This window comes from Ascaphus truei, chromosome 14, assembly GCF_040206685.1.
Source record: "Ascaphus truei isolate aAscTru1 chromosome 14, aAscTru1.hap1, whole genome shotgun sequence".
Classification (NCBI taxonomy): Eukaryota; Metazoa; Chordata; class Amphibia; order Anura; family Ascaphidae; genus Ascaphus; species Ascaphus truei.
In genome coordinates, this window is record NC_134496.1 from 5,682,173 (window position 1) to 5,707,173 (window position 25,001).

The following is a 25,001-nucleotide window of genomic DNA, read 5'->3' on the forward strand; positions in this document are numbered from 1 at the left end:
TCATGCAGTGTGAGTGCGTCAGTCATTGTGTGTGTGCGCGCGCGCGTCAGTGAGTCTGACGCAGAAACACAAACACACACACAGACTGACTGACGCACACACACACACACATAGTCAGTGTGTGCGTGTGTGTGTGCCTCAGTCAGTGTGTGCGCGTCAGTGTGTTTGTGCGTGCGGCAGTCAGTCACTGTGTGTGTGCGTGTGCGCGTCAGTCAGTGTGTGTCAGTGTGTGTGTCCGTGTGTGTGTCCGTGTGTGTGTCAGTGTGTGTGTGTGTGCGCCAGTCAGTGTGTGTGCGTGTGTGTGTGTGTGTGCGCGTCAGTTAGTCTGTGTGTCAGTCAGTGTGTGTGTGTGCGCGTCAGTCAGTGTGTGTGTTTGCGGTGAGGGGGGGTGGGGGGTTTGCGGTGAGGGGGGGCGGGGGGTTTGCTATGAGGGGGGCGGGGGGTTTGCTATGAGGGGGGCGGGGGGTTTACGGTGAGGGGGTGCGGGGAGTTTGCGGTGAGGGGGGCACACACACACACACACACGACGGGAGTGAGAGGTGGTGGAGAGTGGGACTGGCGCAGATCCGAGGAGGCTGCTTGGCCCCACTGCGGCCGGGGAGGTAGCGCCGGTGGCTGGGGTAGGAGTGCCGCACCGCGCTTCCCCTCCGTCCGGGAGCCGGTGCAGGGCGGCGCACGTGATGTGTGTGTGTGTGTGTGTGTGTGTGTGTGTGTGTCCTTTGGTCCGTCACTCCGCCTCTGGCCAATGAGAGGTGTGCGGGGGCGGGCGGGCCAAGGGACCAATCTCATTGGCCTGAGGCGGAGTGATGGGCTCAAGAGCCAATACGATTGCCGCTAGGGACAGGGAGACACATACAGACAAAGACACATACGATGGTTTCAGAAATATATAGTAAGATATATATATATATATATATATATATATATATATATTATTCAGTATTAGGTGATATCTTTTTTATTTGGACTAACAATTTGTCATAGGACAAGCTTTCGAGAGTTCTCCTCTCTTCCTCAGGTCAGCAATACTGATTTACAAAGGAATCTATGGCTAAAACAGTGTAGGAAAAAAAAAACCCGATATGTACTGTAGATAAGGTAGGGTGTTTGAAGCCAGGGGAGGGTGACAAGGAAAGGTATGGAGGGGCTTCAAACACTTTTAACACCCTACCTTATCTACAGTACATATCATTTTTTTTATTATTATTTTTTTTCCCTACAAAGCTCCATGTGAATGGATATTCCAGGCAAAATGTGACACATTGTGTGCTCATTTGCATGTCATTTCCCAGAATCCCTTGCTGCAGTGGGAGCACTGTGCGAGGTGATAATGGTTGAAAGGCAGGGTTGCAGACCTGTCTAAGACATGTCACGAGTGATATTCCTTATTGGTCTATATGCTAACGGTGGAGGTTTTCTGTCGCCTTTTTCACCCACCATAACTTAAAATGTATGATATATATCATAATCATAATAAACCTAATTTTATTCCAATACCTTGTTTTGCTTAGTGAATGATCCCAGAAAGGTAAAAAGTGTTAAAAGTGCTGGTCTCCCATGACACACATGATCTACATTTAGCCTTAATGATGGATGGTGGAATATCTCACTTGCTAAACCAGATTATCAACATACTTCATTATATAGTGTGTACATACATACATACATACATACATACATACATACATACATATATATATATATATATATATGTATGTACACACTATAGAATGAAGTATGTTGATCATGTAGATCATGTGTGTCACGGGAGACCAGCAGTTTTAACACTTTTTACCTTTCTGGGATCATTCACTAAGCAAAACAAGGTATTGGAATAAAATTAGGTTTATTCGGGTGAAACCCGCGTACACACAATGAATATACAAAATACAGACAGAATACATACTGGGGTTCTGGGGTCGAAAACTAGCCTCAAATAGGTGCAGGGTGCCTGCTTCGGAAGGCTTACCCTGACCGGCACCTCGTCCCGGGCTTCGTGGTACTCCTTTTCTGGTAGAGTACCCAACCGCTGCGTTCTATTCTGAGATCTTGGGCCTCGTGTCTGACTCAGCGAGGCAGGCTTTCCTAGCTCCAAAAATGAAGCCGGTAGCTCTTCTATTTGTAATAGAGCAACTTTGAAAAGCCCACCTTTGCCTCACCGACTCAAGCCACTAGATCGTCTGGTTCTCTGTTCGGCAACCAATTAGAGAACGGATCGTACCTTAGCCAGCCAATCAGAATGGGGACTCGTCTGGCTGCTGATGTCAGGAGGGGGCGTGCCAAGCCGGCTCAAAAATTGCCTACCAGCAGCATCTTCCCCCAGCCAACCCATTGTCACCCGCAGGGCAGGCAGTCCAAAAGGTGCCCCAGCGGGGTGCCCTAGTTCTACAGACCTGGTACTCGACCCTTACCCGCTCACCAAATGGTTTTCTCATCTCCTAACATCCCTTCACTCCTTTGATCTACGATGCCTATGTAGACATCCCGGTACCTATGTAGATGCCGGGCTGACTACATAGACCAGTGATTTTCAATTGGGGTTCCGCGAGCACCCTTCAGGGATTCCGCGACCGCCAAGGGGGGAGAGCCTGGACAACTCTCCCAGCTGTTCCAGACCGGCGGCGTGGCGGCACCCCCACATAGCAGTGACCCAGCGCCAGCTCCCGACCTAAGCAGCAGCAGCCGGCAGCTCACTGCTATATTTCTCTCTACCTGCTCCGGTCAGCGCGCGCTCCCATGGGGAGGGGGGAACACAGTGTTTCACTGAGTGTTTGTGTGTGTGTTTCTAAGTGGGAGAGTGAGGGAGTGTGTCTAAGGGGGAGAGAGAGTGTGTGTAAGTCGGAGAGAGAGTGAGTGTGTGTAAGTCGGAGAGAGAGTGAGTGTGTGTAAGTGGGAGAGTGAGTGTGTGTAAGTGGGAGAGTGAGTGTGTGTAAGTGGGACAGTGAGTGTGTGTAAGTGGGAGAGTGCGTGTGTGTAAGTGGGAGAGTGCGTGTGTGTAAGTGGGAGAGTGCGTGTGTGTAAGTGGGAGAGTGCGTGTGTGTAAGTGGGAGAGTGAGTGTGTGTAAGTGGGAGAGTGAGTGTGTGTAAGTGGGAGAGTGAGTGTGTGTAAGTGGGAGAGTGAGTGTGTGTAAGTGGGAGAGAGTGAGTGTGTGTGTAAGTGGGAGAGAGTGAGTGTGTGTGTAAGTGGGAGAGAGTGAGTGTGTGTGTAAGTGGGAGAGAGTGAGTGTGTGTGTAAGTGGGAGAGAGTGAGTGAGTGTGTGTAAGTGGGAGAGAGAGAGTGAGTGTGTGTAAGTGGGAGAGAGAGAGAGTGAGTGTGTGTAAGTGGGAGAGAGAGAGAGAGTGAGTGTGTGTAAGTGGGAGAGAGTGAGTGTGTAAGTGGGAGAGAGAGAGAGAGTGAGTGTGTGTAAGTGGGAGAGAGAGAGAGTGAGTGTGTGTAAGTGGGAGAGAGAGTGAGTGTGTGTAAGTGGGAGAGAGAGTGAGTGTGTGTAAGTGGGAGAGAGAGTGAGTGTGTGTAAGTGGGAGAGAGTGAGTGTGTGTAAGTGGGAGAGAGAGTAAGTGGGAGAGAGAGTGAGTGTGTGTGTGTGTAAGTGGGAGAGAGAGTGAGTGTGTGTGTAAGTGGGAGAGAGTGAGTGTGCGTGTAAGTGGGGGAGAGAGTGAGTGCATGTAAGTGGGAGAGAGTGAGTGTGTGTGTAAGTGGGAGAGAGAGTGAGTGTGTGTGTAAGTGGGAGAGAGAGAGAGAGTGTGTGTAAGTGGGAGAGAGAGAGTGAGTGTGTGTAAGTGGGAGAGAGAGTGAGTGTGTGTAAGTGGGAGAGAGAGTGAGTGTGTGTAAGTGGGAGAGAGAGTGAGTGTGTGTAAGTGGGAGAGAGAGAGTGAGTGTGTGTAAGTGGGAGAGAGAGAGTGAGTGTGTGTAAGTGGGAGAGAGAGAGTGAGTGTGTGTAAGTGGGAGAGAGAGAGTGAGTGTATGTAAGTGGGAGAGAGAGAGTGAGTGTATGTAAGTGGGAGAGAGAGAGTGAGTGTGTGTAAGTGGGAGAGAGAGTGAGTGTGTGTAAGTGGGAGAGAGAGTGAGTGTGTGTGTGTAAGTGGGAGAGAGAGTGAGTGTGTGTGTGTGTGTGTGTGTGTGTGTGGAAGTGGGAGAGGGAGAGAGTGAGTGTGTGTGTAAGTGGGAGAGAGTGAGTGTGTGTGTAAGTGGGAGAGAGTGAGTGAGTGTGTGTAAGTGGGAGAGAGAGAGTGAGTGTGTGTAAGTGGGAGAGAGAGAGAGAGTGAGTGTGTGTAAGTGGGAGAGAGTGAGTGTGTAAGTGGAGAGAGAGAGAGAGTGAGTGTGTGTAAGTGGGAGAGAGAGAGAGTGAGTGTGTGTAAGTGGGAGAGAGAGTGAGTGTGTGTAAGTGGGAGAGAGAGTGAGTGTGTGTAAGTGGGAGAGAGTGAGTGTGTGTAAGTGGGAGAGAGAGTAAGTGGGAGAGAGAGTGAGTGTGTGTGTGTGTAAGTGGGAGAGAGAGTGAGTGGGTGTGTAAGTGGGAGAGAGTGAGTGTGCGTGTAAGTGGGGGAGAGAGTGAGTGCATGTAAGTGGGAGAGAGTGAGTGTGTGTGTAAGTGGGAGAGAGAGTGAGTGTGTGTGTAAGTGGGAGAGAGAGAGTGAGTGTGTGTAAGTGGGAGAGAGAGAGTGAGTGTGTGTAAGTGGGAGAGAGAGTGAGTGTGTGTAAGTGGGAGAGAGAGTGAGTGTGTGTAAGTGGGAGAGAGAGTGAGTGTGTGTAAGTGGGAGAGAGAGAGTGAGTGTGTGTAAGTGGGAGAGAGAGAGTGAGTGTGTGTAAGTGGGAGAGAGAGAGTGAGTGTGTGTAAGTGGGAGAGAGAGAGTGAGTGTATGTAAGTGGGAGAGAGAGAGTGAGTGTATGTAAGTGGGAGAGAGAGAGTGAGTGTGTGTAAGTGGGAGAGAGAGAGTGAGTGTGTGTAAGTGGGAGAGAGAGAGTGAGTGTGTGTGTGTAAGTGGGAGAGAGTGTGTGTGTGTGTGTGTGTGTGTGTGTGTGTGTGTGGAAGTGGGAGAGGGAGAGAGTGAGTGTGTGCGTAAGTGGGAGAGAGAGTGCATGTGTGCGTAAGTGGGAGAGAGAGTGAGTGTGTGTGTGTAAGTGGGAGAGAGTGAGTGTGTGTAAGTGGGAGAGAGAGTGAGTGTGTGTGTGTGTGTGTAAGTGGGAGAGAGTGAGTGTGTGTGTAAGTGGGAGAGAGTGAGTGTGCGTGTAAGTGGGGGAGAGAGTGAGTGTGCATGTAAGTGGGAGAGAGTGAGTGTGTGTGTAAGTGGGAGAGAGAGTGAGTGTGTGCGTAAGTGGGAGAGAGAGTGCGTGTGTGCGTAAGTGGGAGAGAGAGTGTGTGTGTGTGTAAGTGGGAGAGAGTGAGTGTGTGTAAGTGGGAGAGAGAGTGAGTGTGTGTAAGTGGGAGAGAGTGAGTGTGTGTAAGTGGGAGAGAGAGTAAGTGGGAGAGAGAGTGAGTGTGTGTGTAAGTGGGAGAGAGTGAGTGTGTGTGTAAGTGGGAGAGAGTGAGTGTGCGTGTAAGTGGGGGAGAGAGTGAGTGTGCATGTAAGTGGGAGAGAGTGAGTGTGTGTGTAAGTGGGAGAGAGAGTGAGTGTGTGTGTAAGTGGGAGAGAGAGTGAGTGTGTGGGTGAGAGAGAGTGAGTGTGTGTAAGTGGGTGAGAGTGAGTGTGTGTAAGTGGGTGAGAGAGTGAGTGGGTGAGAGAGTGAGTGGGTGAGAGAGTGAGTGGGTGAGAGAGTGAGTGGGTGAGAGAGTGAGTGGGTGAGAGAGTGAGTGGGTGAGAGAGTGAGTGGGTGAGAGAGTGAGTGGGTGAGAGAGTGAGTGGGTGAGAGAGTGAGTGGGTGAGAGAGTGAGTGGGTGAGAGAGTGAGTGGGTGAGAGAGTGAGTGGGTGAGAGAGTGAGTGGGTGAGAGAGTGAGTGGGTGAGAGAGTGAGTGGGTGAGAGAGTGAGTGGGTGAGAGAGTGAGTGGGTGAGAGAGTGAGTGGGTGAGAGAGTGAGTGGGTGAGAGAGTGAGTGGGTGAGAGAGTGAGTGGGTGAGAGAGTGAGTGTGAGTGAGTGTGTGTAAGTGGGAGAGAGAGTGAGTGAGTGTGTAAGTGGGAGAGCGAGAGTGAGTGTGTGTAAGTGGGAGAGAGAGAGTGAGTGTGTGTAAGTGGGAGAGAGAGAGTGAGTGTGTGTAAGTGGGAGAGAGAGAGTGAGTGTGTGTAAGTGGGAGAGAGAGAGTGAGTGTGTGTAAGTGGGAGAGAGAGAGTGAGTGTGTGTAAGTGGGAGAGAGAGAGTGAGTGTGTGTAAGTGGGAGAGAGAGAGTGAGTGTGTGTAAGTGGGAGAGAGAGAGTGAGTGTGTGTAAGTGGGAGAGAGAGTGAGTGTGTGTAAGTGGGAGAGAGAGAGTGAGTGTGTGTAAGTGGGTGAGAGTGAGTGTGTGTGTCTAAGTGGGAGAGAGTGTGTGTGTGTAAGTGGGAGAGAGAGTGAGTGTGTGTAAGTGGGAGAGAGAGTGAGTGTGTGTAAGTGGGAGAGAGAGTGAGTGTGTGTAAGTGGGAGAGAGAGTGAGTGTGTGTAAGTGGGAGAGAGAGTGAGTGTGTGTAAGTGGGAGAGAGAGTGAGTGTGTGTAAGTGGGAGAGAGAGTGAGTGTGTGTAAGTGGGAGAGAGAGTGAGTGTGTGTAAGTGGGAGAGAGAGTGAGTGTGTGTAAGTGGGAGAGAGAGTGAGTGTGTGTAAGTGGGAGAGAGAGTGAGTGTGTGTAAGTGGGAGAGAGAGAGTGTGTGTGTGTAAGTGGGAGAGAGAGTGTGTGTGTGTAAGTGGGAGAGAGAGTGTGTGTGTGTAAGTGGGAGAGAGAGTGTGTGTGTGTAAGTGGGAGAAAGAGTGTGTGTGTGTAAGTGGGTGAGAGAGAGTGAGTGAGTGTGTGTAAGTGGGTGAGAGAGAGTGAGTGTGTGTAAGTGGGTGAGAGAGAGTGAGTGTGTGTAAGTAAGTGGGTGAGAGAGTGAGTGTGTGTAAGTAAGTGGGTGAGAGACGGGGCGATGGGAGGGGGAGAGACGGGGGCGTGGAGACAGGTGGTGATGGTTGGGGTTCCCCAGAATTTCAAAATCAAATTCTGGGGTTACCCAACCAAAAAAAGGTTGAAAACCACTGTCATAGACATTAATACCTACTGTATAAAACATAACACACTGTTTTATTAAGCACACACCTCCTGGGGAACCTTATACCTGGGAGGGGAATGGGTCTGGGATACTTGGGCTCTCAAACCAGGATTCTGGCTACTGTGTAGCCCCGGTGTAATTCACCTCGCGTACCCACAAATCATGCCTGCACGTCAGGGAGAATTACGGGACTACCGGTAACTTTGTCCCCTGAACTCCTACACAAAATATAAACACATTTTGACCCAAATATCCCCCTTAGAACTCCCACTCCCGAAATCCCATGTTTATTGGGAAAAGGGAACAGGTAAACCACACAACAGGTCAGGTTTTTCATATACTTTACAGTGTCCCTGGCGTATGGTGCTACTTAGCTGCCAGGGACCGACGGTTTTCAGGGGTAACCAGCCGGGCTTCACCTTTATTATGAAGACTGGCTACCCCCTACCGTCACAATGTGTTCAAATGTAATTCAGCCCCATGGATGCTATGGTGCCACAAGCACACATCTGCCATGTAACTGCATTGTGCTTTAACCAGTGAACATGTCCTGTTCACCTCTGCATTCTCACCCACCACTAGACTGTGCCTATTCCCCAGACACTGTACCTACTCACTCCCAGTTTTGTGTCTGCTTACGATCTATGTCTTGCTTCCATGGCTGTGTCTTCCTTATGAGCTCTTCCTGCATTTAGTGCTGCCATTGTCTACTTCTGCATCTTCCTGTTCAGCACAGCAAGCCCATCTTCTGCCTGCTAGAGCCTCATCTGGCTCAACTTCCAGTAGAAAACAGCCTGCAAACGAGTACCAATAACCGGCCGATGGAGGGAGAATTATCCGCGTCTGTGAAAGTCCTTCACCGAGGAGATGCTTCTGCCATTTTCTGGGATTTCAATCTTTATCAGGCTCTACGCTCATGGATACACACGCCATGGAAATGGCTTTCTGAGCTGCTGTAGCAATGGGAAGCAACAGGCGCCCACGAGTCCGGTCACCCCAAAATATAAGCAGTCTTCAGAAATGTCCCAAAAAGAGGACTGAGATATTAACATTTTCCATCCGGCAAAACCCACAACTGCCTATTGCAGGGCTGGCCAATTCCAGTCCTCAAGGGCCACAGACAGGTCAGGTTTTAAGGCTACCCCTGCTTCAGCACAGGTGGCCCAGTCAACGACTGAGCCACTGATTGAGCCACAAGTGTTGAAGCAGCGATATCCTGAAAACATGACTGGTTGGTGGCACTTGAGGACGAGTTGGCCACCACTGGCCTAGAGATATCATTTCTGTCGACGTAGGCAAGAGGCATTTCCAGCATAAACCAGTAACTCGGGGGGCGCTGCTGGGATCCTTACTCGCTCCTTGTTTATCAACAGAGGAACTTCTCGATGTCTGTGAACAGTGCTGCTGTGTTGCGCTTGATGGGGAGAGGCAGCGGTGGAGTCGGGGGAACAGTAGTAGGGGTCCCTAGAGGTCGGAGTTGCTCCAGAGGTCGAGGTAAGTTGTGCTCTTAAAGCTCCATCACACAACTTGAAAATGCACTCGGGGAAACCAGTTCCTCCAATCAACCAACAGTGGGAGATTTCCTACAAACCGTAGCTTGACGTGCGTATGCTTCACAGTAAATTGAATTTAGTTTTTTCAGTCTCTAGACACCCGTTACATCAGTGGCCAAAGTGACTTAAAAGAAAGAGTGGAGCCTTTTCTCACTTGAGGGGGACAATTCTCAATTTAGACATTGACATTGATTAAATGCAGTTTGGATCACATTTAGCTTCTGTTCATGCCATGCATGCTATGCAAATTATTGTCCTGTCACGTTAAACTTTGTACGTAATATATTACGGATAATTGTGAGCTGGTTCAGCCACTACATGGCTTATGCCAATACAAGCCTGGGAGTACTGTATTGTCTAATAATATGTATGTCTTTATTTATGTAGCCCCAACAGTTGTACTTTGTGCTTTACAAGAGAGACAATACAGTACAAGGAATTATAATACAATAAGTGCAACAAATAAGGTCAGATAATAGGAAAGGAAATCCCTGCCTTGGAGAGCTTACTATCTAAGTGGTATGATGGGAGAGTTACAGACACAGCAGGTGAGGGAATAAGTGCTGTAGATGGCAGTCATTGGTAGGGTGACACTGGGTGTGTGACAGTAACCATAAGTCTAAGCTATTGAAATGCTTCATTTAAGAGGTGAGTTTTTAAAGGTTAGTCTTGAAGGTGGGGAGGCAGCAAAACTTCTCAGCGCAAGGAACTATCCGTAGGTTCATGAAAAAGGGAATGAATATACATAGTGCAAACGTGCTAAACACCCAAAATCAAAGTGGAAAAAATTATCAAATGTCCACTCACGTGGTGATGGAAAATAGCAGACGTCTGCAGATAATAATCAACAACTTAGTGTAGTGGGGGATGGTACAGTAGCTTGATCTCCGCAAACTCAAAGAAAAGAGAAAGCAGACATGGTACAGATCAATTTGATAAAAACACACAATAGAGCAGTGAGCTCCAACAACTCATACGTTCCCAATGAATAAAAGGCAATGTGACCACTCTGGGTCCTGCAGCCGCGCAACCCGAACACTCCGTCAGGTATCTGGTCACTAAAGGGTTAAACAGGATTCTCCTTTGGTAGCTCCGTCTTTGGGGGTCCCGCTGAGTTGTCTATTAGCGGTCCGAAAGGCAGATGGAGAATGTGTGCCAAGTCCCTCCGTTGCAGGAAGAGTGCGGACCAGCAGCAAGCGTCCTCCAAAAAACACACCGGCTTCTCCTCTGAAGCTCTGAGGAAGCTCACAGTATTTCGGAGTGAAACGCGTAAGGTGTTCCGTTTTCCCTGCCGCATGCTGCACAGCACCCGTTACCATTCCTGCAAGTTGTGAGCTTCCAGGTTTGAATTTGCCGCCATATTCACCCGCTCTGTTCTCCCCCTGCCGGACCGGCATCGCGGAGCATCAGAGGAGAAGCCGGCGTGTTTTTGGAAGGATGCTTGCTGCTTGTATGCTAGGTGATAATGGTGAAGGGCAGGGTTGCAAACCTGTCTAAAAGACACGTGAATGTGCTCACAAGTGATCTTTTTATTTGCTGTATGCGATATGTTGGAGGATTTTTGTCGCCTTTTTCACCCACCATAACATATATATATATTCTTTTGCTATTTATTCATTCACTATTCACGTCAATCATTTTGACCTTTTTGTCTGCACTTTAGGTTGCTATTAGTTTGCGCGTAATCTTTTTTGCACTTAAAGGTGGGGAGAGAAGGTGCTTGGCATAAATCGAATGTGAAAGAGGTATATGGGGCAGTGATGGAAAAAGGTTTAAGGTGAGAGAGAGAAGTAGGGGTGAAAGGGGTGGAAAGGAGACAGGTTGTGGGAAGAGTGCTGGAGACGAGCAGGGGCATAACGCGAGATCAGAGATGACATGTAGGGAGCAGCAAGTGAGTGGAGGACCTTGAAGGGAAAGAGGAAAACTTTGTAGGTAATCCGGAACTTGATGGGAAGCCAGGAGAGCGATTTAAGGAGGAGATGAGCAGAGACTGTTTTGTGAGAAAGTGACATTATTCTAGCAGCAGACCTGGATAGATCATAAAGGAGAAAGTTGGGAGGCAGGGAGGCCTGTTAGCAGTAAATTACTAATCCAGACGGGAGAGGATAAGGGCACGCATTAGTTTTAGCAGTAGCGTGACAGGAAAGAGCGGATCGTGGCAATATTACGGAGGAAGAAGCGACAAGTTTTAGCCATGCCGTGAATGGAGAAGGAAAGGGAAAAGTCAAAATGTCAGTCCTTGGCAACGTGCTTTGGCGACCGGATAGATGGTAGAACCATTTACGGTATAAAGGGTTAAGAAAGAATGGGTGTCATATTTACAAGAAACGGTTGAATTTCAGTGATCCGTCCATGTCCGTGATATAGTGTTTATTTAGATCATTGTAACACTGCAACTTTATTCAATCACTTACAACTGACCTACAAATACAGAAGCCCCCCTGTACTTATCCACAATGCTCCGTGGCCAACGCATGGACAACTGATGTTTCCTCCAACATATAGATCTGTGAAAAAATCTGCAGAATTGCTGATTATTGCTTGAAAACCAGTGAACGCAGCACTATTAAATTAGCAAGTAGGAAGCATTATAGCCAGATATGTGAACCACAGCAGTCTGACTCTTAGCACTCGCCATACTTCGAGCTCAGCCTGAAAGTATTCTTAGTGCCTAGCATCCTGACTGTCAGAAGGTGTCTTCCTGTGAGCAGTCAGACGGAGGCCATAACTTGACAGTAGAAGCCTTCCCCTGGCTACACCAGTGTGCTGCAGTTCTGTGTTTCCTATTACATCATATTTCAAGTAGATGGCGCTGTTGACTTAAGGATGTTTCACTTGTTAAAAAAAAAGTGTATATGACAGACTTACACATTATATACACACATTTATATTCACACCATACACACCACACACACAAACCCTATTACAAATACAAGTTATTATTACAAAAAGGAAAAAATGGCGATCCCTGAGCAGGCGACCATTCAGAAGGCACCGCCAGAAGTGACTCTGCGGAACAGGAAGCCACAACAGCATATTTAAGTGCTCACATCTCTACTCTGGTCCTTCACCTCCAGGTATAGGGGAGAACAAGGAAACACGGCACATCTCCTGTTAAACCCCCTGGGTAAGATTTATTTTTCTTGATGCATTTTTTTTCCTTCTCCATTCATTTTTCTAATTTCTCTCTAGGGTTTTGACATTTTTTTAAATTATGGTTTAAAAAATCCTGTTTTTTTTAGTACCCCTTCAACTAAAAATCCTCAACAAGGGTATGGTTTTAAGAAGGCATCCAGGAAAACGAAGACTTGCAGTTTGCGGCTCTTGTGACAAAAAGCTCCCTGATGATTGCACAGAAAATGTCTGTCCTGCATATGGGGTCACTAAAAAAAAAAAATGACCGCCACCTGAACATATTTTGGTTAAAATCCACTTTGGCCAGTTGGTGTATGTTAGAAGATTTGGTGCTGCTATAGCATGAGGTCTACCTGGAAATCTGTGGTCTACCTGGTAGTGGGTGTGGTCTACACTAGATGGCGCTCTGCTTGAGCAGTATTGTTTTTTTGCAACGGCGCAGCAGAACGACTTTGACCCCCATCATTGTGCGGGAATGCGAATCTGGTCGGGTTATTCATTCTGACAAATGGCCGACCTATTGCAATCTACATGCCATTGGTTACCGTCATTTTACCGTTAATCACCAGAACTATTATGTGGACCCCGATACCGGAGTAAATACCCAAGCGATTGCGCCGTCATGCTTGGATGACCACGCATTCTTAATAGAATGAGGAGTCGGCAATGAACATTTTCAGTCTCATCTTGATCATTTTTGCTGGAAAGTTCTAAGAAAAGATGCTGATTATTTAGTTGTAGCATTTTTAACTGATCTAAGAAGTGTATATAATAACATGTGATTCAAATAAAAAAAGTATGATAAGGATTTAGAAAATATGTAAACTTTTATGTTTCAATTATTAAATAATTTAGCTTTTTTAATATCGTAAAACAATGATACAAAAGACCTGAAATTATAGTAAGTAGTGTCAAGTTTCCGGGTAGACCTGACACTATAGTGTACATTTCCGGGTAGACCTCATGCTATAGTGCAGGGGTGAGCAAACTTTTTATGCCGAGCCCCCCTTTTTATCCATGAAATTTCTCGGGCCCCCCCTGCCTGATGTAATCAAAATCACATTAAAAAAAAACCTTGATTAAACGGTATACAATGTAAATACAAATATGTCTAAGACCACGCGTATAGTGACGGCGACGCTAGCGAAAGTTGTATTTCGCGCGGAGGCGGCGTGGGCGACCAGGCCATTGATTGGTTCAGGGGCTGTCACGAGGCGACCACCCCTGAAAAATCTAATATTGCCGGCTTTAAAAAATTGCGTTACCACATCACGCTTACTATAAGCGCACGCGGCTTGTCGCCAGCACTATAAGCGCAGCCTAAATACTTACATACTTCAACAGCTCGCTCTTGCAAAATTAGGCTGCGTCCACGCTGCCGCTGAGAGCGGTGACATCACCAACTCTCCAAGCATGAGCACAGGGTGTCCTGCATAATTCTGCAAGCACGAGCGGGGAAGTGTTCACACTTTTCTTTTATTATTTCTGTCCATTCATAGTATGAGTGATACAGTGGCCGCCGACCCTTTCACTTGCAGAGGATCGCAGCTCATAGTATGATTGATACAGTGGCAGCCGACCCTCTCACTGGCAGAGGATCGCAGCGAAGCAGGTTGCCAGCGGAGGAGAGCAGGAACACAGCGCTATTGTAGGGCAGACACCGGAAGGAGGGACGTTTGACATCACAGCGCTGGGGCGTGCTCCTCCCCCGTACCACGTGGCCGACACCTGCACTATTCTGTTTGGCCGCCGCGCGCATATCTTTTTTTGCCAGCGCACCCAGGTTTTGTTGCACGTGCCCCGCCTAAATAATCTTGCGCCCGGGGCATCCCCCCCCTCAGTTTGTGCACCGCTGCATTCAATCACAACAAACACACACAATCACAACACACACAACCAACACTCAATCACAACCAACACAACCAAAACACACAATCACAACACACACACAGACAGACAACCGACAGGTACAACACACACACACACTCAATCACAACCAACACAGCACACACTCGATCACAACACACACACAGTCACAGCACACACAACCAACACTCACATAATCACAACCAACACACAATCACAACACACACATACAGACACAACACACACTCAATCACAACCAACACACACACTGCAGTCCCTATATATATACACACACACACACACACACACACACACACACGTATATTATATTATATATATATATATATATACACACACACATATGTATATTATATATACATATACACACACACATATACACACACATATGTATATTATATATATATATATATATATATATATATATATATATATATACACACACACATATATATAGCACCGCTGCTATAGTGTACAACATTTCCCGGTAAACCTCATGCTATAGTGTACATTTCTCGGTTGACCTCATGCTATAGGGTACATTTCTTGGTTGACCTCATGCTATAGTGTACATTTCCCAGTTGACCTCGTGCTATAGTGTACATTTCCCAGTTGACCTCGTGCTATAGTGTACATTTCCCAGTTGACCTCGTGCTATAGTGTACATTTCCTGGTTGACCTCGTGCTATAGTGTACATTTCCCGGTTGACCTCATGCTATAGTGTACATTTCCTGGTTGACCTCGCGCTATAGTGTAAATTTCCCGGTTGACCTCATGCTATAGTGTACATTTCCTGGTTGACCTCGCGCTATAGTGTAAATTTCCCGGTTGACCTCATGCTATAGTGTACATTTCCTGGTTGACCTCGTGCTATAGTGTAAATTTCCCGGTTGACATCGCGCTATAGTGTACATTTCCCAGTTGACATCGCGCTATAGTGTACATTTCCCGGTTGACCTCATGCTATAGTGTACATTTCCTGGTTGACCTCGCGCTATAGTGTAAATTTCCCGGTTGACCTCATGCTATAGTGTACATTTCCTGGTTGACCTCGTGCTATAGTGTACATTTCCCAGTTGACCTCGCGCTTTAGTGTACATTTCCCAGTTGACCTCGCGCTATAGTGTACATTTCCCGGTTGACCTCATGCTATAGTGTACATTTCCCGGTTGACCTCGCACTATAGTGTACATTTCCTGGTTGACCTCGCGCTATAGTGTACATTTCCTGGTTGACCTCGTGCTATAGTGTACATTTCCTGGTTGACCTCGCGCTATAGTGTACATTTCCTGGTTGACCTCGCGCTATAGTGTACATTTCCTGTTGACCTCGTGCTATAGTGTAAATTTCCCGGTTGACCTCATGCTATAGTGTAAATTTCCCGGTTGACCTCATGCTATAGTGTACATTTCCCGGTTGACCTCATGCTATAGTGTACATTTCCCGGTTGACCTCGCGCTATAGTGTACATTTCCTGGTTGACCTCGCGCTATAGTGTACATTTCCTGGTTGACCTCGTGCTATAGTGTAAATTTCCCGGTTGACCTCATGCTATAGTGTAAATTTCCCGGTTGACCTCATGCTATAGTAGCATCGACTATTCAACCGTAGAATCAGATCAAGATCTTGCTTTTCCCTCTGATCAGGAATGTTCTGTTTAGTCTGACACACAGCCGCACCAACATAGGGCGGAGGAAACTGCTTTTAATATTGATCACGTCGAAGAATGAATTTAATCGATTCAAGCAATTATGGGTGTTCAGGAACAGGTAAGTTCCCTTCAAGATGTTTTATTTGAAGGCTCTCTTAAAAAACAGTGTTCATTCCATATGGATTATTATTTATTTATTTTTATTGCGCTCGTGCCAACCGTCACTAGTTCCGCTTCTGGAGTCCAAATTTAAAGACCCTATGGATCGTAAATTAGGATCTATAGAAAAAAAAATGTAACAGGAGGACCTGCAAGTAAGCCGGTGGTGTCTGTAGCGAGAGCTCTTAGATTTTGGATGGCACATATACAGGAAGATTTCCGAGAGGGGGTAAAAAGGTCCCTTAAAGAAACCAAAAGGGCTGTAGATTTAATATGTGAGGCCTCTTAAGATTCTGTCCATTTGGCTCCAAGAACAGTGGCCTGAACATAGATGATGGGCTCTGTCCTTTTTGAAGGAGAATTTTTATTTGGTGGAAAAATTAGACCTAATAATTAGTAAATCTTCTGTAGGTAAAAATTAATTCCTACCACAAGATATAAAACAGAAACATTTTCACCTCGTGTGTCAAATCAATCACTAAGGGAGGGCAGAACATACAGACCTGGAAGACCATATGGCAGACACAGTGCTAATAGAACTCTCCCAGTTTTTTTGAGGCCCAAGGGGGAGATCAAGATGACAATCGAGGTTCAATGACCAGTGAAGGTTGGCGGACCCAGTCTTCCAAACAAACTGCGTTTGGAGGAAGTATTACCTACCATATGGAGGAGTGGGCCCACTCTACCACAGATGCCTGGGTTCTGAAGGTAATCACAGAGGGTTATTCTCTAGAGTTTCTTTTAACACCAATATTCTGTTTACAGAATTCCTTACACCAAGACGTTCAACAGAAATATAGGCACCAAGGAAAATCATTACCCATCAATTGCTGACAAAAGTAATTTTCAAGCGTCCAGTACGCCAAACAAGGAAATTTACTCACGGCTATTGCTAATACTCAAGGCTTGTGGTGATCACAGAGCGATTTTCAATTTGAGAAAGGTGAACTAATTTCTCAGAATAAGATTGTTCAAGAATGGAGTCTCTTTGATTTACACTCCCCCCCCCCCCCCCCCTCTCCCAATCCTGTTGGCGGCCTATCTGTCTCTTCAGAGAGAGACAGGTTTAGGCGGGTAGGAGGAAAGTGGAGGTTAGAGGAGATCAGAGGCGGATGCCGACTGCGGTGCGCAGGGCTGATCACATTAGAACAGCTGTAGCCAGTAGGAGGAGAGCAGGGCTGTCTGGCTGCTTAATCACTGCAGCTTCTCGGGCACTAGGTGGCGCTGCAGAGCACTCATTGCTGCTCCTCTCTAGATCTCCCGGATCCGTGTGTCTGTCAGGTGTGTGTCTGTGTTGGTAAGTGTGTGCATTTGTAATGCAAGCGTGTTTCATGCATTATATGCATGTATATGTTGTATATTTAGTGGTTTTTATATGTTGAATACAAATGTGTATTTGTATATGGTATGTGTGTGTGTTACACTAATGTTGCATGTTTGGTATGGGAGGGGAGGGAGGAGTCAGGAAGGGGGAACAAGGAGACGGGGAGGGGGGATAGGGAGGAGAGTGGATGGGGGTTGAGGGAGGAGAGTGGAGTGGATGGGGGGGGAGGAGAGGGAGGAAAGCAACAAAAAAAGGGGGGGGAGGTATGTGTCCTGGTTTTTACATTTGAAAATCTGTTCACCCTAAGGAAGGGGAGATCTGATGAGGGGGAGAGAGATGATGATGAGGGGGGAGAGAGATGATGATGAGGGGGAGAGATGATGATGATGATGAGGGGGAGAAAGATGATGATGATGAGGGGGTGAGATGATGAGGGGGAGAGAGATGAGGATGAGGGGGAGAGAGATGAGGATGAGGGGGAGAGAGATGATGATGAGGGGTAGAGAGATGAGGGGGAGAGAGATGAGGATGAGGGGGAGAGGGATGAGGGGGAGAGAGATGAGGATGAGGGGGAGAGAGATGAGGATGAGGGGGAGAGAGATGAGGATGAGGGGGAGAGAGATGATGATGAGGGGGAGAGAGATGATGATGAGGGGGAGAGAGATGATGATGAGGGGGAGAGAGATGATGATGAGGGGGAGAGAGATGATGATGAGGGGGAGAGAGATGATGATGAGGGGGAGAGAGATGATGATGAGGGGGAGAGAGATGATGATGAGGGGGAGAGAAATGATGAGGGGGAGAGAGATGATGATGATGAGGGGGAGAGAGATGATGATGATGAGGGGGAGAGAGATGATGATGATGAGGGGGAGAGAGATGATGATGATGAGGGGGAGAGATGATGAGGGGGAGAGAGATGATGATGAGGGGGAGAGAGATGATGAGGAGGAGGGAGAGAGATGATGATGATGAGGAGGAGGGAGAGAGATGATGATGATGAGGAGGAGGGAGAGAGATGATGATGATGAGGAGGAGGGAGAGAGATGATGATGATGAGGAGGAGGGAGAGAGATGATGATGATGAGGAGGAGGGAGAGAGATGATGATGATGAGGAGGGAGAGAGATGATGATGAGGAGGGAGAGAGATGATGATGATGATGAGGGGGAGAAAGATGATGATGATGAGGGGGTGAGATGATGAGGGGGAGAGAGATGAGGATGAGGGGGAGAGAGATGAGGATGAGGGGGAGAGAGATGAGGGGGAGAGAGATGAGGATGAGGGGGAGAGAGATGAGGATGAGGGGGAGAGAGATGAGGATGAGGGGGAGAGAGATGAGGGGGAGAGAGATGAGGATGAGGGGGAGAGAGATGAGGATGAGGGGGAGAGAGATGAGGGGGAGAGAGATGAGGATGAGGGGGAGAGGGATGAGGGGGAGAGAGATGAGGATGAGGGGGAGAGGGATGAGGATGAGGGGGAGAGAGATGAGGATGAGGGGGAGAGAGATGAGGATGAGGGGGAGAGAGATGAGGATGAGGGGGAGAGAGATGAGGATGAGGGGGAGAGAGATGATGATGAGGGGGAGAGAGATGATGATGAGGGGGAGAGAGATGATGATGAGGGGGAGAGAGATGATGATGATGAGGGGGAGAGAGATGATGATGATGAGGGGGAGAGAGATGATGATGATGATGAGGGGGAGAGAGATGATGATGATGATGAGGGGGAGAGAGATGATGATGATGATGAGGGGGAGAGATGATGATGAGGGGGAGAGAGATGATGATGAGGGGGAGAGAGATGATGAGGAGGAGGGAGAGAGATGATGATGATGAGGAGGAGGGAGAGAGATGATGATGAGGAGGAGGGAGAGAGATGATGATGAGGAGGAGGGAGAGAGATGATGATGATGAGGAGGGAGAGAGATGATGATGAGGAGGGAGAGAGATGATGATGATGATGAGGAGGGAGATAGATGATGATGATGAGGAGGAGGGAGAGAGATGATGATGATGAGGAGGAGGAGGAGGGAGAGAGATGAGGATATATGAGGGGGGAATAGATGACGATGATGGGGACAGATGATGATGGGGAGAGAGATGATGATGGGGAGAGATGATGATGATGAGGGGGAGAGATGCGGATGATGAGGGGGAGAGATGCAGATGATGAGGGGGAGAGATGCAGATGATGGGGAGGGAGGATGGGGGATGGAGAAAATAATTGCAGTTAGTATTAATATTAATGGGGCCCCAAATTTTTTTTTCCCGGGTGCACGCAAATGTCTAGCTACGCCACTCCTCCAGGCCATTCAACCAGGATATTGTTTTACTTCCATCGGTGTAAAGAATGCATACCATCACATCCATATTGCCAAACCACATTTCAAGATCCTCAGATTTTACATTCTTGGCACGCATTTCCAATACAGCACAATTTCGTTTGATTCAGCAACAGCACCTCGAACATTCCTGATTGTAATAATCGCAGTCTCGGAAAAAGAGGTATCGTAGTTTGGACTTACATAGACGATATGATAATAAAGGCAGGTACCAGCCAAGAGGTCCAACTGCACACAGACACAGTCCTACACGAATTGTTAAATCTTATAAATTGTGAGACAAGTTAGCTCACACCCACACAGCCACTGAATTTTGTGGGCATAGGGATCAACACTTCCACCAGAAAAAATCATCAGGGTATCAGAAGTAGCAGATTACCTAAGAAAATGACCACAGCCTACAGCACTTTGACTGTATGAGAACGTGCCTGGTCTCTTCACCTCCACAATATACAATAGGTGGTCCCATGGACACCATTCCACGAGAACTCTCCAGAAGAACTTCTTTCTAGTGCACGGACCCAAAGGATTTCTCAACATATAAGATTAGCCAAGGAGGCAAGAAAATTGCTGTTTTGTTGGGGGAAAAAGTGCACAAACATGTCCTTTAGAAGATCCCTTCCGGGTTGTCCTTACAACGGAATAAAGTTCCATAGGCTGGGCAGCTCCTCTCAATCATAACGTCTGACAAAGTGTCTGTGTGCAGGAGAGCCAAACACCAGTTGCAAATGGTCTTGAACTGAAAGCAATAAACATGGTCCCAGGATAAGGAAAATCAGTAAAGGTCCACAGAAGTCTACAAACTAAACTGGGGGCAGAGAATCATGTATCCCAGATAGCAACCTTCAGATCGCAGGGAAATCAAATATGGTTGTCGATTTCCTCAGCAGACACGAGATCCATCCAGGAGAATGGTTGCTAAATTCTGAGATCATCCATCTGTAGCCAATGCATGGCTTCTTCCAGAAGTAGACCTAATGGCAACAAGAGCAAATACAAAGCTCCCAAGGTTATTTGCAAGAAGGGAAGATAAAGGAGCAGAGCAAATAGACGCACTGACCAGGTCCTGGAACTTCTCCCTGACATACGCCTTGGCACCAACACCTCTAATTCCAAGGCTCATAAGAAAAAAAGCCAGTGAGCGAGCCATGCTTGTTCTAGTACTCCCAAACAGGCACAGAAGAGCATTGTATGCGGAGGTGATGAACCCAACTATCAAGGGGCATTGGACACTTCCACTAATCCTAAATCCCTGGTGCAAACCTAAACAAATAGAGGGTCACGTGTCAACCACAGATATTTTAGAATTTCTTAAAGGTTTTGATGAGGGTTTATCTCTTAGTTCCTTGAAGATACAGGTGGCTGCACTAGGAGTACTGCTACGAAAAACTCTTGCTAACAATGATCTAGTATTACGTTTTTTCCCCCCCAAGCAATTGGGAAACTGAGGCCTCGTACATAGTGGTTGCTTGCTGGCTGAGGCGCGCTTCCGCTCAGCACTGAGCACCTACAGCCGCAATTAGAGCGGCTTTAGTAGGGACTCGCCTACGCTTCCGCAAGCATGCGGAAGCGTAGGTCTTAGGGAAATTTTAAATTTCCCCGCTTGCCGGAGCGCAGGGCCGGTCACGTGAGCGGTTCGCCCAATGAGGGCGAACCAGCTCCGTGACGTCACTGCAGGAAAAGGTAAGGATCGATTATCCAGCCGCTCCGTGGAACAAATGGTAGGCACTCACCAGCAAAGGGGTTAAAAATTAACTTTAATGGACTACATAAAAAACAAAAAAACAGAAACAGACAGCACAAACTACTCTCCCACGCGTTTCACACCCACTGTGGCGCTTTCTCAAGGAGTCTCCTTGAGAAAGCGCCACAGTGGGCGTGAAACGCGTGGGAGAGTAGTTTGTGCTGTCTGTTACTGTTTTTTTTGCACTTTGCACTTACTCTGTTATTGTACAGCCCTTCAATCCACATGTTCCGGTGTCAACTCCTGTGATAATACATTATTCATTATTGCTTTATAAGGCATTTTGACCAAAACTCTTGGAGCTTGTACACGTTTTTTTTCTATGCCGTGACGTCACTGGCCCGCCCCCTGACGGCGCGCAGGGAAAGCACCCGCAAGGCCAGGGAAAGCACCTGCTTTCCCTGAGCCTCAGCGCGCCTCAGTACGCCAGCGGGAAGCTTGGCCGAGGCCTAAGGCTAAGGTCCCGTTGCACGCGTCTGCACGGCTGGCTTGCTTGCCGGCGGCGCGTGCAACTCGCTGTACCGCGATCTGCGGTCTACAGGATACTTTTCTCGGAGCGGGGGGGGGGCGTGGCCAAACGGGTCGGGGGGGGCGCGGCCATGACGTGAGGGGGCGCGGCCATGACGTGAGGGGCCGGAGCGGGAGGTGGGCGGGAGTGGGAGGATTGACGGGGGGGCGTGGCTTGAGCGGAGGGACCCGCTACTCTTCCCCCCCCTCCCTCCACGGGCTGCCACGGGCTGCAGGTATGTAAAAAAAACACACACACGCAGGCACTCATACATACATACACACACACACACACACACACACAGGCAGGCACTCACGCACTCATACACACATACACACACACACACAGGCACGCACGCACTCATACACACACACACACAGACAGAGACAGGCACGCACACAGACAGACACATACACACACACAGGCAGGCACGCACGCACTCAGACACACACACAGAGAGGCACTCACGCTGCTTTCACTCCACACTCCTCCCCGCTCCCCGAAGCCTCTCCTCCTCCCGCAGCCTTCCCTCCCCATTGGCTCACAGCCACACCACGTGACGCATCGAAGCTAGGAAACACCATTCTGTGGTGTCTCCTAGCGGCTGACGCGCCACAGCGTGTAGTCAGCTGAGCAGCCAGTGGGGACCGGGACCGGCTCGCAAGGATTCCCCTGCTGGTGGGGAACTCGCTACATTGCCGCCCGTGCCAACGAGCGCAGCGGGTCCCAGGCCTAAGGCTGGTTCTATACTGCGTGCGCACGCTACGGCAGGGAGCGTGGAACCGGCCGACGGGGGAAGATGGAGAAAATAAAGAATTTGCAATGCTGCTGCTGCTGGTGTGTGTGTGTGTGTGTGTGTGTGTGTGTGTGTGTGTGTGTGTGTGTGTGTGTGTGTGTGTGTGTGTGTGTGTGTGTGTGTGTGTGTGTGTGTACAATGTTATTAAAAAAATTATTAAAGTATTCATTTATTTATTTCAAAACTTATTTAAACACACACACACACACACACACACACACACACACACACACACACACACACACACACACATACACACACACAGTACCTCACTCGCGCACAGTATACACAAAGTGTGTGACACGTGCACGCGCCTTCGCACAGGCACGTGTGCGCTCACAACCGCACACAGTATATAATGAGCCTATGGCCTCAGTTTAAATCATTTGTGCAACTCTGGGATCTAAACCTAGTACTGGAAGCATTAATGGAGAAACAATTGAAAGTTCAAATATGTAACCATTACATTTTCTTTTTCCAATGACCATTACATCTGCTAGGAGAGAGAGATCCATGCCCAGCAGAGGAGCCATTTACAATCATGCTCTTGGATAAGGCAGTCTTCAGGATGGATCCAATTTTTTTTTTGCATAAAGTGTTCGTTTCATCTGAATGAGGAAATAATGTTGCCATATTTTTGTCCAAATTCAGTTTGTACCAAGGAGCAAAAATGTAATTAGTAAGTTTAGTTTTGTCTAGGTAACCTTGTTACTCTTAGGCTGCGCTTATAGTGCCGGCGACGCGACCGCGTCAAAACACATGAATTGTTGCCATCGTCGGCACTTATAGTGCACGCGACGGAGCGACAGACCATGCTACCAAAAATCTGGTAATCACTGTTTGATTTTTTTCAGCGACGGTCTTGTGGCCAATCGGTAGCTGCCCCGTCCCTCTGCCTTCTCCCTTTATGACGTCGCTGGCCTTGTAGTCAGTGACGTCGCCTAAATTTGAAATATAACTATCGCAATGGCGACGGGTGACGTCATCGGTCGCGTCGCCAGCAATAGAAGCGCTGCCTTACTAAAAATGTCACAGAGTAATGGCATGCAAATGGGCACTCCCAGTGTGTTTCTTTGACAAGGTTCAGAGTAAGGCTGCGTCCATACAGTCGAGACCGCGGGGCGGCGTGCGCACGAGTGACATCACCCGCGTTAAGCAGGAGCATTTTGTGGCCAAGGTAGATGCGCCATGGGGGGCATGTGTGATGTTACGGAGCTGGTTAGCCCTCCGTTACCTGCCCGTCGCGCCAAGGAATCAGATTGAACTGATTCCTCGCGCACTGTGCTCCGCCGCGGTCTATGGGCACGATCAATGCCTTAAGGCAATGTGATCGCTCTGCGCGGTCTTCGCCAGCATTGACGCAACCTAAGAAACTTACCCCAAGGGCTGTTCAATTAACACAGAATTAACCATCAGGCTTAGAGAAAGGAGATTTCACCAGCAGCAAAGGAAAGCATTGTGCAGTTTAGGCAGTGATGTGGCATGTACTTCTTATGGTGACACTGGTGGTAAATGCAGTAGATATATTTAAGAAAAGATTGGCTTTACTGGGCTGGTAAAATAGAAGTTATAAAGTCAGGAATTATTATTTTTTCCTGTGCGAGACAAAAGGTTATTCATTACAGTGCTGCACTGCCGATTCAATCTGGGACTGTTGCAGAAAAACTTATGTTAACCTGAGGGGGAGATTATTTTAGGTAGGGCCAGATCGGCACTATTGTACTTTAAGAAAAAAAGAAAGCACAGTGCAATTAGTGACTTACATGTGATAAATGAAAAGTCCAGCAGGTATTCAGAGATCAGGACTCCTTTTGCCTCGCCAGTTAGTCCGGAGTCGGGAGGGGGGTGCTGGGTTCGCGTAGATCGGTCCTGTGCGCTGGGATCAACCGTTGTTACAACGTAACTGCGCTACTTCCTGTATGTTGCAGTCCACCACGTCTCCACAACTCAATACTTTTCCCAATAGGGCTGGCTAGGTGCACTAATAAGTACACAGGGCTACATATAGCAACCAAATGGCAAGGAGCCTGATACAAGTAATAACTCTTCCGTTACTCATTGCACACATGCATGTGTCTGATGAAGCACATGCGTGTGCAAAACGCAATGGCAAGTATTTTAGTCTGAGATTTTTTTTTAAAATCATATTTGCATACCCTCAGGTGGTGCCAGTGGATTGATATGATTTGCAATTGAGTAGGGGTTAATATTAACTCACTGGTTCCTTGTGGAGGAGAAAGGGGGGTTGGCTAGAGTAGCCGTGTGTATTAACCCTGGTTGCATATCTCAGTCACGTGCTCACTTGTGTGCTGTTCGTGGCGGTGGTATATTGGGACGGCTTGAGGAGAGAGAGAACTCATTTGAGGGACCTAGCGGAGGTGAAGGGTGGGGCGGGTTGTGTATTGATCCTGTAGAAGAGATATTGTCCATTTGACCGACCTTTGTGGAGGTGAAGAGTGGGAGCGCTAGCGAGCGTCAGTATTAATCCTTGTCCCGTACACAAGTCACGTGCTAGCTGGGTATCGTATGTGACGGGAGTTTAATCCTTTCTAAGAAAGCCACTGTTTTCTTTGCCTGCTACGTGGGCATGTCCTGTTAAACGTGGCACTGGTACAGATATAGCCAGACTCCTTGCCCCCGGCACCGTGGACAAAAGCGAAAGTCTGCGTTGCTGGGGACGGTGTCCACTGTGACGGGTCCGTGCTTCCGAATGGGACGCGCCACAGCTTTAAGCCGTTGTTGACACCGCCGTCGCCT

The 25,001-nt window shown here is 48.0% G+C and overlaps 1 protein-coding gene across 12 annotated transcripts in view; it reads left to right on the forward strand.

Moving 5' to 3' along the window:
* Window positions 1–25,001, forward strand: part of GIGYF2 (GRB10 interacting GYF protein 2) — a 127,407-nt gene that overhangs the window by 8,782 nt on the left and 93,624 nt on the right. For all 12 annotated transcript variants that reach the window (XM_075569583.1, XM_075569584.1, XM_075569586.1 and 9 more), the window contains exon 4: window positions 8,520–8,640. In XM_075569583.1, the coding sequence (XP_075425698.1) occupies window positions 8,520–8,640 (121 nt within the window). The remainder of the gene's footprint in view (window positions 1–8,519; window positions 8,641–25,001) is intronic.